Genomic DNA, 19,788 nt, shown 5'->3' with positions numbered 1-19,788 from the left:
CGCTACTATTCAACGAGGCGGGAGGATGTTGACGCCGTTTGAATCTCGCGCGCGTTAGGCATCAATTTAATAACCGGAGACCCCTGCGAGCCATGCTGGCTACGCACCCCCTTCATGTGGGTCAAGGCCGCTACAAAACCACCGCTCCCGCGGGTTCTTGCTCTTTTGTTCCAGCGCCTCTATAGTGGTGAGGTCTAGTCTTACCACGCGTCCGCGAACGTAAAAAAAAACCACTATTGAATTTCTACACTAACAAATTCACCTACACACTACGAATTTTTACTCACCATCGAGCCTCTCGGCAAAATTTAAGCATAAATGCCGCGTTATTTCTGCTTTAACAAAAGTGGAATCGTGTATTAAACAGTTGTATTTAAATGATTAAAGGACACAGTACAAACTCTACACAAAATAATTCTACACAGGAAATAACTGCACGGAAAAATTGTACACCGATATTTAATTCACGTAAATCTCCTACACACATTTTCGGTAATTTTACTACACCGCAAAACTCTACACAATCGTATAACCTATTGTTGTCAACAATGTATAACAGTAGATTATATAATTGTGTAGAGTTTTGCGGTGTAGTAAAATTACCGAAAATGTGTGTAGGGAATTTCCGTGCAGTAAATATCTGTGTAGAATTTTTCCGTGCAGTTATTTCCTGTGTAGAATTATTTTGTGTAGCGTGTAGGGTTATTTTTGTGTAGAGTTTGTACGGTGTCGATTAAAGTAGATTAAATTTCAATCGATTTTGATTTGTGATTTTCAACAGGGCGCATTCCATAATCTATCATATTTTCGTATTCGATTACATCATTTCTTTTTGTTTTTGCATACCGCTCCGGCATCTGTTTTTGTGAACGTACTGTAGCTGTAATCACATCTCGTCGAGTCGAGACAAGTACAATACATTACGTAACACAAAAAACAAACAGAAAGCGACTAATTCAGCGCAATGGTCCACAAATTGCAGCGGAAGCGTCGTTTTCCAGCAATATTGATGCGAGCTCAACTAAAAACATTGCTTCATTTTTCCCGTCCGGGTATGCTCGGCATTAAGCTATTACACTGTTAAGTCACAATTCCGATCTATAATTAATTATTGAATTTTACTTACTTGGGTTTAACTGCTAGGGCTGGAAACTCTGCTGCTGTTCCGTAGTCAGGCTTATACAGGATGGATATATTCAATAGAAAAACACTTGTAGTTGATTGACCTTCACGATTTATTCAAGATAAAGTTCTATAGGTATCGGGATCGCGACTTAAGCCCGGATAACTCTTGTCGACGGATAGGAGCGTCGTACAAGAGTCCAGATCGAGTGTATAATTACAACTGGTCGCTCGGCGTATACAGGGGATACTTATTAACCTCGCTGATCTACTTATTAATCTGAGTCGTCAGATTTCGGCTTCGTAACGATTCCGTTGATATTGCTTAAATGCAATACGTCGCAGGACGTCACATCAACGAGCGCGCGCGAGAGCGTTTAGCAGTATCTGGGCCATATCACCCGGCGAGCGACTCGACCTCTTGCATTCTTCAAAGACTTTTGAAAATGCAGCCGAAAAATGCGTATCTGCTGCTGCTTCTGTGGACAGTTGCCGGATGCGACGCGGTGCTCTCGATCCTGTTCAACACGAAGAACGAAGCGGTGTATCATGTGCCGATCACCCTGGAGAACCGACTAGAGACGCCGATCCCGGTGTCCAACACTACGATCCCATACCTCTTGCGATTTTATTCTATTATACGAAAACTTCGCCATCGCTGCCGCCACTGGTTCATAAATTTTGTCTCTCAATTAATGTCCTTCAATTAGTGCCCCTCTATTATTATATTTATTATTGTCCTCGATTACTACTATTAGATTGCTCGATTTAACATGTAGAATGCAATAAAGAACGATAGCGCCTATTGAGAAAATCATTGCTCTGCCTTTGTGTATTCTTCAAATTCGATTCGCAATTCTTTTGTTAAAAATTTATAACCAAGAAAAATTGTTTATTAAAGTGTAAAAGCTTCTACAAAGCACAACACAAGCTTTTTCTTAGCTGCTTTTAAAGAGTTCATTGTTTGTTTTTAGGGGTTTTCTTTATTTATCTTCAGAAATAAATCAACAATCACCTTCCTGAGTGTTCCCCGAGTCCGCGCATACATAATTTAGTGGGTGTTTAGTTGTGATCTCGCGGATATTTGAGGATTTCGCTCTCGCCTCTGTGAGCCTCGTGTTGACGTAGTGTGTGATCGGCGGAAGCAGCAGCGCCGGGCGTCCTGAGACGAGTTCTCATTCAGGCTGTGCATCCTAGTACTTTCCGTACTATCGTCGGGATCATCATTATCAGCGAGTTGGCAGCCCAGAGCATTGCTGGCTAGGAGTAGAGCGCCCGCCATCTTGTTTCTCCTCCCCGCCTCGACAATGTCCGAGCGTTGCCGCGCTGTGCTCTAGCTGCTGTGGCTTGCTGCTGTAGCGGTCTGGCGTGCCGTGTCTCGCGAGTATCGCAGCCAGGTGAAGTGTTCCCCCCCCCCTCTCTCTCTAGGCTATTTCTCTCTAAGGTTGGAATAGTCAAACCTTTGAACTTGCCCTTGAATAGATTTAGTGCAATTGAATTAAATAAATTCTATGCATCAGTAGCAACTTCGCATCCCCTCTGCTATGTAGTTGCATCTCCAACTCAACTTGCCTCACTTTACCAAAATATTTGATAAGCTTGTTACTGTAACGGTTTATCTTTCCCCAAGAGACTGGATAGTCAGTCGGTTCCAGGATCTGGATAGGGGAAAGAGGCAAAAAAAGAGTCTGCTTTTATATTCTTAACAATAATAAAATATATTTCCTAATTAAACAATAGCATTTGGAATCACTTGTTAAATCCCGGCTCAAACAGAAATCAATTATGCGTCTCGTTAAAAATACTTCGCCTTTACAAGTAAAATTGTTCAAACTAACGCGGTTAACAAATCACAAGAATATATACGCGATTTCGTTACAATAATGATTAGGCTGACGTGGCTTCGGTGTATCGGTTCGGTACACTAATAACAAAGCTATTATGTTTACAACAAAATTATAGATACCTTTTTTATCCTTTTCACATGCAGAATCAGCCAGTATTTTTTGGGCGCCAGGTCCGTTTTGAACCCAGTTAATGTATGTATATCGCACGGGCATGCTCTTGTCTGTGAGCCTGTGTTTAAGTCACATAGACATGGTGCATACATAATATCGTCGCTCTGTACAAAGACTAGCACAGTTCAAATTTTCAAACGAAAACTAGCACAACTCATGATTTGCCGCGAAGAGTAGCACAGTTCAGAAATGCGATATAAGACTTGGAAATTGAAAAAGGCCTTGTCACAATCCTAGTCCTATTTGATTTTAGGAAAGCATTTGACTCTATAAGCCATGCTGTTCTCCTCAGAAAAATGAGATACTTGAATTTTCCAGACAAAACTATCAAATGATTTCTTTCTTATTTATCTGGCCGCTCGCAAGCTATCATTGACACAAATGGTGTTTCAACTGAATTCCTTGATCTTATGTCAGGTATTCCTCAAGGCTCAAATCCTGGTCCTGTTGCGTTTCTAATATTTGTAAACTCAATAGTAAACACATTACTTCATTGTTCTAACTCGTGTCTGCTATTCGCTGATTACTTCCAAATTTACTTTCAATGCAAGCTAGCTGATCTACCCGATTGCATCGCCCGTCTGACACAGGACGCAAACCAGGTCTCAGCCTGGGCCTGCAATAATGGTTTAGAGTTGAATACTCAGAAAACCCAGGGCTTTATTTTTGGATCTGTACAAAACCTTATGCGGATATATACAGCTATATTGCCACAGTTGACTGTAAATGGTACTACTATCCCATTCAGTAAATCAACGAAAAATCTAGGCGTAAAACTTACTGAAGATCTATCCTGGAACAGCCATATTTATTCTATTTGTTCACGTGTTCATGGTGTTCCAAATCACCTGCGCTTTAGGACATATTATCTATCAAGTAGCCTCAAGAAGCAGCTCGTAGCAGCATTAATCCTTCCCCATTTCGACTACGCTTGCACCGTCTACTGTGATCTCACTGGATTCCTAGACCTAAAATTAGCTCGGCTACTTAATGTACTAATTATATTTATTTTCCGGCTACCTCGTGACGCTCGGTTGACCCCGTATATCGCCAAGATAAATTGGCTTATTCCAGAAAAGCAACGAAAGTATTTTTTGGCTGTGATACTATACCAAATATTAACGACTTCTAAGCCACCGTATTTAACAGCGTTTTTTTGCACCCAAGTGAGAGCATTCGTCGTTCGTAAAGGAATAATCCGTCTAGTTTTAATATACCTATGGCTACGACCACAACTTTTTCTAAAGGTTTTAGTATGCAAGCGATGCGATTATGGGATTCTATCCCATGCACCATTAGAATCAAACCGTCAATCGCTTCTTTCAAAGATGCTTCATTCAATTACTTATTGAATTCCTAGTGTAATCCACTGCGTCTTAGTCATTCCTAGTGTGCAAACCGGATGTATTAAACTGTCCAATACCATACTTATGTATTATGCGTATTATTTTGTTATGCTGCGTTAGTTATTTCCTTATACTTTATTCATATTATTCTAACTAATCTCAGTCTCTATCTGTGAAAGCCACGTCATTATATTGCTTCGTATTTTGCACAACAAAAAAGCAAAAATAACTTAGCTGAGCATATTGCACCACCAAAAATTACTTTGTTATTGCGTTATATATTATAAATTTTGTTACAATAACTACGTACATTATTATGCACTCTGGCATACGGTCCTGCTGGGCCTTGCCAGAAATAAATCAGCATTCAATCAATCAATCTCTCACGCCTCTTGTGTCTTGCTCTAGGTGTCGAGCCGTTGTTGCGCACTGGAGAACTTTTTCGATCTGCTGTACTGTGTTTGTTGTTGTGAAAGTTTCGTGGTGTGCAGCGCTCCGTTTGAGGACGGGCTTGTGTTTACTTAATTTGTCTGGAGTAAAATGCAGTAGTATAGAGAGCAATGTCTCTGAACGGTAGCTTCTCATCCGCGGGTTCTTTCGACGGTCGAGTTATGCCAATTGACGATTATCTCGTTACGAAGCGTATGCCTAGATTGAGTCGCTGCGCCGGCTGCGACTTAGAGGACTGTGATAGTTTTGGACAAGGTGACATTAACTATATAAATTGCAACCATCGTTTCCACGATAAATGTGCTGGGTTGGCGGGTTTTGTTAAGTGTAGTGACGACTTTGACAAGGTGGTCTGTAAATCTATGTTTCGGACCTTCAATCTCCGTTTTCACTACACCAATGGTTGTCAATAGGTCAGGTGTTCATGCTTTGGTCCTGGTGTCGGTTACCGTTGGAACATCTGAGTTAGCAGTTGCAATCCCTGCCCTCGCCCGGACTGTGGTATCGGACGACAGATCTGAAGAGTTGAAGAGGTAGCTGCAGGGAAACTACACAAGTATCAGAGAGTCCTTGACCGGTATTGATAATAGATTCGTGCGCCTGGACTCTCAGCTGGACCGGGATAGAATTGAGACGTGTGCTATTCGGGCGGAAGTGGCTAGGCTGATGCGTCCGGGGATGTCTTTACATCTGCAGCTGATGATCGGGCTGACGTTGCTCTTGCCTCCCTCGATTCTGCGTCTTAGGTCCAAGACCAGCTGTAACCCCCGCGCGTAACCCCCTTCTGTATGACGTGTGCGCTACCCGTTTGCCACGGCGTGGCGTCGGCCTGGTGACGCTCTCAGCTAAGATGGCGGCCAGACTTGCTACGTGAAGTCGGGCCTGGGATGGGGCGTCTACTTGCGCTAGTGCCGATGCTGCTCAGCTAGAACCGCCACAGCTACTCCCCCGCCAGTGCCGAACGTGACCTGCGTCCGGAATGAAACGGTTTACCTTTGCCTGTGGAGGAATGTGGCGTCGGGGCATGGCTGCAGAGGAGACGTTAAAGGCGCCAGGGCACTGGCGCTCGATGGGTCGGTGCAGATGGTGCTGGCGCTGGATCCCTCTGTATCGAAGGCCCTGCCTTGGCCAATGATTGCGCGGCGTGCACGGGTGCTGGTTGTGCCTGCGCCGATGGCGTGGCTGCTAGTCGTGCCTGCGCTTGGCGCGCGGTTGCTGGTCATGCCTGCGCTGGACGCGTGACTGCTGGTGGTGTTTGCGCTGATGGCACGGCTGCTGGAGGTGCCTGCGCGTCTGGCGCGGCTGTTGGAGGTACCTGTGCGGCTGCTGGAAGTGCTGGCACTGCTGGAATTTCGGCTGCCTCCAGATAGGCTGGCTTGAGCGACGACGTGGAGATGGTCTTGGCCATGCCGTTGATGTCGAGGCTTCAGGTACCTGGAGGGACGCCTTCACACCTACCCCAGCCCACGCTACTCCCGGCACAGTCAACGGTCGCAAGGACGAGGAGTGACACGTTTCGGCCGTCGACCGAGTAAATAGGAAAACTCGGAATATACAAGGTGTTTCATTTTAATCCGACCACGACAAAAAACTACGGAAAAACTAATTTTAACGAAAAATGACCTGAACAAAAGTTGAAGGGGGTAAAGGGGGCCAGCGAATGACACAAACACCTATGACCTTGAACTCGATTTTCAAGGTCATTTGAGGGTAATTGTAATTTTTTTAAATAGGAACCTCTATTTTAGGCCTTGGAATCGGATAGAGCGGAAAAAATTACGTCGCAAAGGATATTTTAAGTTTACTTTGGTGACCTTGAGAAGGTCAATTCAAGATCAAATAACAAAAAATCTGCTAAACAGCTGTTTGTCTGGTTTTATTTTACTGATGTCGAAAGATGACCTTGACAAAAGTTGAAGGGAGAAAAGAGGCCATCTAATGACACCAACACCTATGACCTTGAACTCGATTTTCAAGGTCATTTGCAGGTCATTGTATTTTTTTAACGGGAACCCCTATTTTTGACCTCGGAATACGGAGCAGCGGAAAAAATTACGTCGGAAATGACATTTCAAGTTTGCCTTAGTGACCTTGAGAAGGTCAATTCAAGGTCAAATAAGAAGTATCAGCCTAAGATTGTTTTCCTTTCAATTTTTTCGTAGAATTATCATTTTGTTATTGTAATAAACATTAAGAGAATAATTAACTTAAAATGTGATTATGCTTTGCTGAGTTTAAAGCCATTTTGTAAGGTCAAAAGTGCAAAAATGCAATATCAAATGTTATGTGAAGTCCATATTTATATCCTAACTTTAGCGTTACCCAGGAACAACGAAGTGGACGTAATAGGATTGTGTTCCCTTTGGGGTGCTTGATTAGAGTGAGTCCCCTTGCCTCTCACTTTTCGGGGTGCTTAATTAGAGTGAGTCCCCTTGCCTCTCACCTTGACTCCAACGATTTTGGTTATCTATCTGCCTGTACTAATGCGGATTAACATTCGACCAATAATGACAGTTGTGTCGGTTAAGCTCTCCATTGCTTTTAAATTTTGCTTCATCAGAAAACATTACGTATTGAAAAAAGTGACGATCATTAGCAATCATTTGTCGTGCCCATTGGCAAAACTGTAGCCTTAACCTCATATCAGCAGGTGTGAGATCCTGAGTCAAAGTAATATGATATGGATGATAACGTTGACTTCTCAGTATTCTCCAAGCAGTAGCCATAGGTATACCACTTTGCCTTTGAATTTCACGGGTACTAACGTGGGGATTGAAATGAACCATTGCTAAAACGACCATTACACGAAGATCATCTTCGTTGTAATTACGACGTTCTCTAACCCGTGCTAGTTGCCCTTGTTGAGCTCTACGGTAAATCTCACGAATGGTTGTATGACTTGGATGTCTTCTATCGGGATATCGAATTCGATACAAGGCTGCAGCTTGTCGATAATTACGTCTAGATTCACCAAGAATCAATAAAATATCAACCCTTTCAGCGGCTGGATAATCAGCAATTGTTAAAAATTTAGAACAAGTTCAATAAAAAATTTTGTTTTTACCAAACTGAACAAATTAGATAGCTTTCGATGAGTAATAAATTTTAATAGAAAAAATAAAGGTCAATGAATGAAAAAGAGAAAATGTTAAACAAATGATATTTGATTAGTTTGGCTAATCAATAACTATTCAATAACTAGTAAACTATTGAATACTAAGTGTAAGTAACAATGAGTAGAGGATAAATTCATATGAACAGAGATCTCTTATTAGAAAAATTGTCTATTTCAACAATGAGTCGCGAGAAAATTCAACATGAAAAATCATCTTTAAAAAAATGGTGGTGTCTTTGGGCAGACTCACTCTAACCCTTTCGTGCACATAAGCGTTACAGCTATGGTGCGGGGAAACTGTTTATATTTCATAGGGTCCCGAGCCACGCTGAATCCGAATCCGAGGTCAGATTTTGAAAATTTAAGATGGCGGATCCAATATGGCGGACGGGAATGTCAAAAAATCGAGATTTTGAAAAACAAAATTTTTTTTCGTATTCTACGTGAAAACACAAATAGAAACTGTTCTTGGTATTTTTTCGATATCTCTCTTAGTTCTTGAGTAAAAAATTCATAAACTTTGAAAATAACGCAGACTTATTTACCGTCTATTCCGTTCGTGCACATAAGCGTTGCAGTCACATGAGTAGGAAACTGGTTATGCTCTAAGGGGTCCCGTGCCGCGCTGAATCCGAATCCGAGGTCAGATTTTGAAAATTCAAGATGGCGGATCCAATATGGCGAACGGGAAAGTAAAAAAATCGAGATTTTGAGGAACGAATAATTATACTGTACTCTGTGTCGAAAAAACGAAAACAGGAATACATTTCTATCTGAGATTTTTCGAAAATTATATGAGGTAGGAGATAGGAATTCTCATATCACTGGTCAGGCTGAGGTTCAATTGAATCGTCAGCTGCATAGCCTTAACTCTATTAGTTTCAGTGATGATTTCACTTACTTACACTCAACACCACGTGAAGGTTGGAGTTCGGACTTTGATGAGTTCTTTTTTTTTTGTAGTTTTTGAAATTTTTATATTTTTTTGTGTATTTTATTTGATTTTTTTGATAATTTTTAGATTTCTTCCCTTCGTTTTTTTAATTAGTGTTAGAAAAAGATTCAGAGATTGACGTCAATTTGAGTATACTCAAAATAACTTGGATATATTCATATTATTTCGAATCTCTGAATCTTTTTCTGCCGTTGTAATCACCAATCAATTGTTTCGCTAGCTGTATTCTAAATGCTAATTGATCTTCACACTCACCTTCCTTATAACATTTGTATAGAATATAACAATTGACTATAGCCATATCTATATAATAATACATTATTGAATGCCACCATTTTTTAGATCTTCTTTCTATCATATATACTTCCCTCAATTGATCAAACCTATCTACACCACCCATTATTTTGTTATAAGCCTGGATCGTAATTGGACAAAATATAGGAAGCCGAGATTCATCTTTCAGTTTCCGAGTGATCTCGACAGTTTCCGTAGGATTGAAAGCTGACGTCAACACTGTGACTGGTTTCCTGTCCATCCATTTGATCGCAGAAATACCTTTTTTGATTCTATAATTGAAATCTCCTCTTTTCATTTTCTCCTTTGCTTTCATCATTTCTGGCAACCCTTTCCTGTTGTTTCGAACTGTTCCAACTGAGTAGATGCCTTTATCAAGAAGCTCTTCAACCAAGTTGACGGAAGTGAAAAAGTTATCGAAAGCTACCAAATATCCAACCCCCAGAATATTCGATACTAAGTTCAGAACTACACGTTCTCCAAGTGGATTTTTCGACCCATCTCTTGCTTTTCCAGTATAGACCTCAGATTTGACCACGTAACCTGTAGATGAGTCAGCCAAACACCAGACTTTGAACCCTCGTTTTATTGGATTCATTGGCATGTACTGAATAAAAGAGGACCGTCCCGAGAAGGGGATCATTGACTCATCTACAGAAACGGTCTTTGAGGTGTTATAACTCTTATTACTTGTTTGGTTGATATGATCGATCAACGGTCTGATTTTGTGGAGCTTGTCGTAGTTAGGGTCAGTTCTTGGGAGCATAGAATCATTATCATTAAAATGTATCATTTCCGTCAGTTTAGAAAATCGAGTATAAGGCATAATATTTGCAACACAATCAACTTTGAGAAATGGATCTGAACTCCAATAATTTCTTACTCTTGGCAATTTGTGAATACCCATCAGAAGCCACATTCCTAAGAGAGCTGAAACTTCTTCGTTATTCGTATCATGCCAATTCTTACTCTTTTTTTGAAATGCATATTTATTAGTCTCAGTTACTACACTGTCTAAAAGCGAAGTCGTGAAAATTTGAGAAAATAAAAATGATTCGACATTTTTCTTCGGTATTGAAAGTATGTTGATAGTTGAAGATGAATCAAAAAAGTCCCAATCTACACCAAAATTGCCTACATTTTGAGTCCATTTTAAATTCAAAGAATCACTGTCATCATTTTCATCCAATTCTGATGAATCACATTCATCTGCATCGTCAGTGGATTTATCTGAACTAAAATCCGACTCTTCGGGATTGACTGGAAGATTGTCTTTTTTGCTACGGGCTCTCTTGGCCATGTTTATGAAAATATATTCTAAGTTTTTTTTTTCGATAAGAACTCAATTTGATCAATTGATAATCTTAATTGCAACACTGACACTCGTCATTCGTTACAAAAATATTGAAACGTTATGAAAATCCCGAGGATTGCACTTGACACTGAATATTGAAAATGCGTTGCTAAACAAGCTTTGTAAATTTGTTATCCAATAACCGTAAGACGAATTGGAGAAAACGAAGATAAATGTTATACAATAGTCTGAGCAAAATGCGTATTATAGTTATTCAGTCGAGTTGACGAGAAGCGTAATTATCCAATACTATGAACAAAATCAAATTAGAAGGATCGGAATAAATTCACAGGGAGAAAGTTATTCTGAGCATGAAAATTACATCATAAGATGAAATCAGTGTTCTTGCAAATTTTTGACGCCTACTAATCGCTGAATTGAATTTTTTCAAAAAACTGAAATGAATATTTATTCAAAGTAATGAATCAGCACGGCATTCATTAGTGAACATCTAAAAAATGCTCAGGGCATTTGTGAAAAGGTGCATGGAAGGTCTACTATGAATGTGTAGAAGATCTTTCTTGCATTGCCGACGGTATGTGCTACAACTAAGACCGTATGCGCCATATTGGATCCGCCATCTTGAATTTTCAAAATCTGACCTCGGATTCGGATTCAGCGCGGCTCGGGACCCTATGAAATATAAACAGTTTCCCCGCACCATAGCTGTAACTCTTATGTGCACGAAAGGGCTAATCAAGCACCCCAAAGGGAACACAATCCTATTACGTTCACGTCGTTGTTCCTGGGCAACACTAAAGTTAGGATATAAATATGGACTCCACATAACATTTGATATTGCATTTTTGCACTTTTGACCTTACAAAATGGCTTTGAAGTCAGCAAAGCATAATCACATTTTAAGTCAATTATTCTCTTAATGTTTATTACAATAACAAAATGATAATTCTACGAAAAAATTGAAAGGAAAACAATCTTAGGCTGATACTTCTTATTTGACCTTGAATTGACCTTCTCAAGGTCACTAAGGCAAACTTGAAATGTCATTTCCGACGTAATTTTTTCCGCTGCTCCGTATTCCGAGGTCAAAAATAGGGGTTCCCGTTAAAAAAATACAATGACCCTCAAATGACCTTGAAAATCGAGTTCAAGGTCGTAGGTGTTTGTGTCATTCGATGGCCCCCTTTACCCCCTTCAACTTTTGTTAAGGTCATTTTTCGTTAAAATTAGTTTTTCCATGGTTTTTTGTCGTGGTCGGATTAAAATGAAACACCCTGTGTGTGTGTGTGTGTGTGTGTGTCTATATATATATATATATAAAAAAGCGTTATTTCCGGGCATGCCCGGAACTTCTCTATAGATAAGAGTTGCTTCCAGACTTCATCTGTTATTTCCGGGCCTCCAAACAATACCTACATACGCGCTACGTTCAGTCAAACTAAAACATTTAAATTTAAGGAAACATTTGTAAGTTAAATAATAAACTGGATAATACAAACAAATGTAGTTTTACAGCATGATGAGTGTGAACCACAAACCGAATCATGATCACCAAGAGAATGCTGTAAACATTACACGTTGAAAAAATTTGAATTAAATATCTTTAGTATTGCAAACCGGATAATGACAACACTATAAGAACACATCTTTATCTATGAATTTTCGAAAGAGTATATAAAGTACCAAATAAAAACAAAAAAAACAACTACAACTGCACGTATTGACGAATTAATACAAAGACTTCAAAAATGTAGTAAAAAAGGTTGCAAAAAGTATCATGGCTCCATTAGACTAGATTAAAAAAACTTAATCGTTAATATGTATCTCGGGTATCGAAAATCGGAAAATAACGACATTACAAGATCAACGCCAAAGTAACCGGATTGGAATAACTGTACATTTACTGCGCGTTTCCACGAATAAGAGCAAAGGCTTTTCAATAGTTTTCAATGCGCAGTAATAATGTCTCTAGTTTTCAAAATAATGGGAAAATTTATTAGAACTCAATACACTAGGTAATGAAAAATCAGGTTTTCTATCTTGTGTAACAAAAACCGGATTATAACGACATTACTGTAGCTGCGCGTTTTCGCGAATTAATGCAGGCTTTTCAATAGTTTCGTGTTTTATATTTTACGCAGCCAAGAATGGCTCTCAAAGTCAAAATACTTTATAGACGATTGAGTTATCTGTCTTGTATAATGAAATCCGGATTATACCGACTTTACAGTAGCTGTGCGTTTTCACGAATGAATGCAGTCTTTCCAATAGTTTAGTATAAAATATTTTACGCAGCAAATTATTATATTAATAAGCAAGATAATCAATGGATAAATGGGTTATTTATCTTGTGTAACAAAGACCGGATTATACCGACATTACAGTAGCTGCGCGTTTTCACGAATTCATGCAGTCTTTTCAATAGTTCAGTAAGAAATATTATATGCAAAAAAGCATGGCTCTCGTAGTCAAGATAATTATTAGACAATTAGGTTATCTATCTTGTGTAACGAAGACCGGATTATAATGACATTACTGTAGCAGCGCATTTTTACGAATTAATAAAGTCTATTCAATAGTTTCGTGTCTTATATTTTACGCAGCCAAGAATGGCTCTCAAAGTCAAAATACTTTATAGACGATTGAGTTATCTGTCTTGTATAATGAAATCCGGATTATACCGACTTTACAGTAGCTGTGCGTTTTCACGAATGAATGCAGTCTTTCCAATAGTTTAGTATAAAATATTTTACGCAGCAAATTATTATATTAATAAGCAAGGTAATCAATGGATAAATGGGTTATTTATCTTGTGTAACAAAGACCGGATTATACCGACATTACAGTAGCTGCGCGTTTTCACGAATTCATGCATTCTTTTCAATAGTTTAGTATGAAATATTTTACGCAGCAAATTATGACATTAGTAGGCAAGGTAATTAATAGATAATTGGGTTATCTATCTTGTGTGACGAAAACAGAATTATAACGACTTCACAGTAGCTACACGTATTCACGAATTTATGCAATCTTTTCAATAGTTTAGTATGAAATATTTTACGCAGTAAATCATCGCTCAAGTAAGCAATATATATCATAGAAAATTGAGTTATCTCTCTTCAGTAGGCATGATTATTAATAGACAATTAGGTTATCTAACAGGTGTAACAAAAACCGGATTATAACGACTTTACAGTAGCTGTGCGTTTTCACGAATTAATGCAGTCTTTTCCAGAATTTATTGCCTACAGCCATGAATTGCTACGTTCATCGTTTCGCACTAAGCTTCTAATAAGCGTTTGCACTTATTGAAGACCACACATAGCTGGTATAATAAAGTCGGTATATTTCGGTAACACCATATTATTAAAATGTTGACTAGCAATAATATGATTTTAAAATGTCGTTATATTCGGATTATTAATACACAAGATAGTTAACTTAAATGTCTCCATTATCTCAAATATTAGATTTATGTTTTTCTTTATTTAATATTTCTCACGTAGCAATTGAGAAGATTTTGTTTTGATTGGTGAAGCCGCGCAGTTGTTATTTTGCAAAGTTGCCATGATCAGGTGACTTCGCTTTATTTAGAATTCACAAACAAAATTCTTCAATATCCAGTTTATCAAGCGCTGATATTATAATATTAACGTTTCTCTGCATACCCCAGAATTTATTGCCTACAGCCATAAATTGCTACTTTTATCGTTTCGCACTAAGCTTCTGATAAGCGTTTGCACTTATTGATGACTACGCATAGTTGGTATAATAAAGTCGGTATAATCCGGTCACACCATATTACTAAAATGTTGGCTAGCAATAATATGATTTCAAAATGTCGTTATATTCCGGATTATTAATACACAAGATAGTTAACTTAAATGTTTTCATCATTTTAACTATTAGATTCAAGTTTTACACCGTAAAATCTTGTTCACTAATCAATTAATAAGACTTTGCTTTGATTCGTGCTGCCGCGCAGTTGTTTAGTCGCAAAGTTGCTATGATCAGGTGACTTTGCTCTATTTAGAATTCACTGGAAGAATTCTCCATTATCCGTTTTATTGACCTTTGACATTGTAATATTAACTTTTTTCTGCATACTCCGGAATTTATCCACCTACAGCCAATTATTGCTACGTTCATCGTTTTGCACTTAGCTTCTAATAAGCGTTTGCACTTAATAATGACCACGCATGGTTGGTGTAATAAAGTCGGTATAATCCGGTTACACCATATTATTAAAAAGTTAATTAATAATCATATGTTTTTGAAATTTGGTTATATTCCGGATTATTAATACACAAGATAGTTAACTTAAATGTTTCCATTATCTTGACTATTAGATTTAAGTTTTACAGCGTAAAATCTTTTTCTCTAATTAATTTTTAAGGCCTGACTAAGCAATTGATAAGGTCTGGACGTAGTTCTTATACATAGAAAGTGAGGCTGAAAATAACGCTTATACATAGATGTGAGGCCTGTAAATAAGCTTATATATATATATATATATACTAGTGGGGCTCCGCCCCCCTGCTCGCTTCGCTCGCCAACCCCCTATTGTAGTTTCTGTGTGATTTTATCTTCAAAATTTTATTTTCATGAACTGATAATTATGTTCTGGATGGTTGAAAATGATCGATCTTATTGTATAAGAAAACCTGTTACTGGAAGTAAAAGTATTGTTTAACATTGAACTTCTACTATTAATGGCATTTAAAATAGTTTTAGCTAGTTTTTGAAGTTTTCTGACGCTTGAAATTCATCATTTGAATTTATATATATATTTTTTTTTAAATTAATTTTAATTTTTTTTAATGTTCTTAATGTTTAAATCTTTGTGCCGCAAAAGGCATCTATAAAATGATAGACTTTTCGAGTTGCGCGCCATTGGGAGACGTGAGGTGATCCTGAAAATTAAATTATTTGGAAAACTGTCTCTTTATTCTGTCTCTCTAGTTCTGTCTGACTACTCATATTACCTGAAAATTCATCGAGGTCTTTGATCTCGCTTATCTTGTCCATTTTGTTGTTTATTCAATCAGTGAATCATCTATAATGATTATACTTTCTGATGGTTCTTTGAGTTCTTTGAACTCAATTATTCCCTAACTTATTTACACGTTATTAATAATTAACTTTAATCTTATAACTTAAATAAAATTAGAGATCTTCAATATCTGGTTCTCTTGGAACTGATACTTCTTACCTTAACCTAAACCTTAATTCTATTTAATATTATCCAATTTAAATCTATTTAATCATAATATGTTATAAATTTGTATTTAATTGGACTGTTTATGCGGCCTTATTTTACTACGCAATAGCGTTGTGAAAGTATGACGGTCTCAAGCCCGATAACGCAGAGAGCAGTCATGTTATTTGGTGGGGGGGCCAGGCGGGGTGGTGGGGGGGGGGTGGTGGTGGGGGGGAGTCTTGCCAAAATGACTATATAATATAGGAAGATATATATATATATATATACACACACACATACACACACACACACAGTCACACACACACGCGATCGTCATCGATATACAACCGAGCGAGCGTGGCATCTGCTGCTAGTTTTTATTATTGTTGAAAGCATTTTTCTATACATGATCTTCAAGGCCTTGGTAACATTCTACAGGTAATTTTATTGTATTATATCTAAAAAAATTGAGTCTACAGTTTGATATATTACGCAACGAAATTACAGATAGAAAAGAACTGAGATCAATCAAACAAAGTCAAGTTTATCATATTTAATCGTAATGAAGCAAGGAGCAACTCTCAAGATAATTACTACGTAACTTGCCATGCCCGTTTCACTTAGTTTATTGGTGGACAACTGAAATTTTCTTTTTATGTATTAAAACGTCATACAAACACCATAAGTACAATAATGGGCATGCAAGTTACGTAGTAATTATCTTGAGAGTTATTCCTCGCTTAATTACGATTAAATATAATAAACTTTCTTTAATTGATCTCAGTTCTTTTCTATCTGTAATTTCGTTGCGGAATATATCAAACTCGCCTAACCTTTTACTTTTTCAAAAGTTATTTTTTTTTAGATTTTAATCCTTTTTGTAATTTTTTTGAGTATTTCATATTCGACGTCGTAAAAATAAAATATAAGCATCTTTAACCCTTTGACCACAGCTTTTTTGTAACATTTTTATCACTAACATGAAATCACTAATTCTTCTGATATACACCTCTTTTGAATTATTTCTACACCTAGACACCAAAAACCACGGTGCAAACCACCTAGACCTCGTCATCGGCCACCCTGTACACCTAGACACAGCGTTCAAATGATTTTTACACCTAGACACCAAAAACCACGGGGCGAACTACCGAGACGTCGTCATCGGCCACCCTGTACACCTAGACATTGCTCTTGAATGACTTTCACTCCTAGACACCAAAAACCACGGAGCGCTTCACCTAGACCTCGTCATCGGCCACCCTGTACACCTAGACACCGCGTTCAAATGATTTTTACACCTAGACACCAAAAACCACGGGGCGAACTACCTAGAATAGGACGCCGCAGTAATATTTTTTTGTATGTAACCCCGCAATGATATGAGGAATGTGAGGATATGTAAAAAAGGTGGAAAAGCAATTCCCTATCATTTTTTATGCGCAGCTAAGTTCACCGTCCTTTCACACTGGAGGCGGATAACTTCACCGTCCTTTTACACTGGAGAAAAAGATAATGATTTGAGCAAATCAAATACAAGATTGTTTATATTATATAAATGACAGCGTTTTTTTGACAACTTCTATTAAAAATCACTGATTCGCACACGAATGTAATAATATATAAAAATTATTTAGAAACAATTACGGAAAGTATCGTTTTTCTTAAAAGTAAAATCTCGGATACCAATATAGAAGTAAATAGTGTCGCAGGCGCCAAAGCTTCGTCTGCTTCTCAAACTCGCCTTCGTGGTGCTACCGGGCCACTTGATCTTCCACAATATAAAATAGCGTTAAATTTTGACATTGGCCTATAAGCTAATCGATACGAGTAATATTGTAATGGAAATAAATTTTTATCATTATTTTGATTTTGTTTAAATATAGGATTCCCTCCTATATATCCGTAAGGAAAGTTAGACCTACTTCTTTCGGAGGATTTTTTGGATAAACACAAAGATCATAATCTAATGGTATCCCTCCATTTTTTTAAACAATTAATATACGTGAAACAGAATATAACAATATATCAAAATATATCAGATTATAACAATCACTAAAATTTACAAATGGGGGTTGACAAGCGAAGCGAGCAGGGTAGGGGGTGGGGGTACCCTCCTAGTAGTTATAATTAATATTTGTTATAATAAACCATGGTAGACATGTATAGATCAGTCAATTAAATACAAGTTTTGGCATTTTACAGATTTGATGCTGCAACAATGCTAACTAATGAAACATCCAAATTAAATTCTTCTGGTGGTAAAATTGATGTACAGTTATGTGGTGGATGTTTGTCTATGTACTGCCAAGACTGCACTTGTGCTCAATCTGAAGCTTTAAAACAAGTAGAAAATTTGTTAACAAGACTTGAAGCTGCTGAAGCTCTCTTTCCATCATTGCAGGCATTTTCTCTGCAGTATCCTATGTATAGAAGTTCAAATTTTACTGGACGTATAAAAGCAATGTGTCTCTGGTATAACATGACTAAAAATCATAGACTTAAATTGATAATCTTGGGAAGACTGCTGACATTACTTCACCGAAATAAGAAACTAGATGATTGCTCTTTATTGGATTGTACATTTGGGTATATGTATACTATGAAAATACTTTTAGAGATAATTTGTGATTTTTTTATTTAGGTTCTGAGCTATATGTTTAATGACTTTTTTTTCATGTGAAACATCTTTAGCCGCGCCTTGGGGTGTGAATCGGATCGAGATGTCCAAGTGCTAATTATAGCTGATATAGCTCTTCTTTTCCTCTTGCGCGTTTCGTATACTGCACGCTGTATTCGTTCGAGTATTCGTTCTGTGAACAATTTACTATCAGCGCCACTTTTGCAGCAAGACTAAGTATTGTTGGTTTACTAAAGTACATTGGCTTATATAGAAAGTCATCCAAAACAATTTAGTAAGAAATTACTATCCCTGCTAAACCTATTAAAACCTATGACCGATTAAAACGGATAATAAAAAACTATAACCGTATTGAATCTGGGAATCTTAATCTTAGGTTTTCGTATTTAAAATGATTATATCATTCATAATGGATATCATATTCGATTTTAGTCGTACTTAATCGTTATTAACAAATAATACGATTGCAACCAATTTGAGTAGATAATCGTTTTGAGATTAAAAATCATAATCAGTAGAAATCGTATTTAATTGTAGCAAGTAGTATCCAGGCACCATGGAGAAAGTAAACAAAACTGACCTTGACCCCTCACCCGTACCAGTGAGAGGTCAAGGCTGAAATTGTTTACTCTCCATGGTGCCATTTGTACTTTGGAGAAAGTCCCCCTCCTCCCTCTGGCTAGAAAGTGCCTCTGAATTCTCGAAACACTTTGGAGAGAATCCCTCCCCTCTTTTCTATCTATCCAAAGTGCCTCTGATTTTTCGAGACACTTTGGAGAGAATCACTCCTCTCTTCTCTGTCTATCCAAGGTGCCTCGAATTTTTCAAGGCACTTTGAAAAGCGACGGAGCGACGGAGCGACTTTTGTATTGTTACCGCTCCGACGGTCAGCAGGTCACTGACGAGAATTTTGTCAGCACCAAAACTTTATACACACACGCGCGCGCGTGCACACGCACACACGCGCTCATACTGTTTAAAATTATGTGTGTATATATATATATATATATATATATATATATATATATATATATATATATGTATATATATATTAAATTTATGCACTAAAACTTATACACTAATAATTCATTGTTTTTTTTCACTGTCCTAAACTAACTCGTCCCGTTGGCAATGTAGTAGATCTGTGTTGCAATCTGGTCATAGCCAGAGCCCGCACAGATCACAACGCCAACACCACCGCACGCATTGCACCACAAAAAACCGTCCACAGCCGAAGCAAAAATCTTGATTTTTGCGCGGAAGCTCTACACGAGGTACCAGCAAATTGCGTTGCTCAGCACGAGATAGTTCAGCAATGTACGCGATCTGGCG

General features: G+C 37.9%; 1 protein-coding gene across 2 annotated transcripts in view; it reads left to right on the top strand.

Annotated features, from left to right (window-relative positions):
- The window catches only part of LOC100680152 (mitogen-activated protein kinase kinase kinase 4), a 30,347-nt gene extending 11,624 nt beyond the window's left edge, over positions 1 to 18,723 (top strand). For both annotated transcript variants that reach the window (XM_031928330.1, XM_031928329.1), the window contains exons 5-6: positions 18,021 to 18,404; positions 18,510 to 18,723. In XM_031928330.1, the coding sequence (XP_031784190.1) occupies positions 18,021 to 18,404; positions 18,510 to 18,672 (547 nt within the window). In that variant the 3' untranslated portion in view covers positions 18,673 to 18,723. The remainder of the gene's footprint in view (positions 1 to 18,020; positions 18,405 to 18,509) is intronic.
- Positions 18,724 to 19,788: the final 1,065 nt, after the last annotated feature.

The sequence above is a fragment of the Nasonia vitripennis genome, assembly GCF_009193385.2.
Source record: "Nasonia vitripennis strain AsymCx chromosome 4 unlocalized genomic scaffold, Nvit_psr_1.1 chr4_random0006, whole genome shotgun sequence".
NCBI classification, from domain to species: domain Eukaryota; kingdom Metazoa; phylum Arthropoda; class Insecta; order Hymenoptera; family Pteromalidae; genus Nasonia; species Nasonia vitripennis.
The sequence above is the reverse complement of the archived record's forward strand: the minus strand, read 5'-3'. Positions and strand labels throughout refer to the sequence as shown.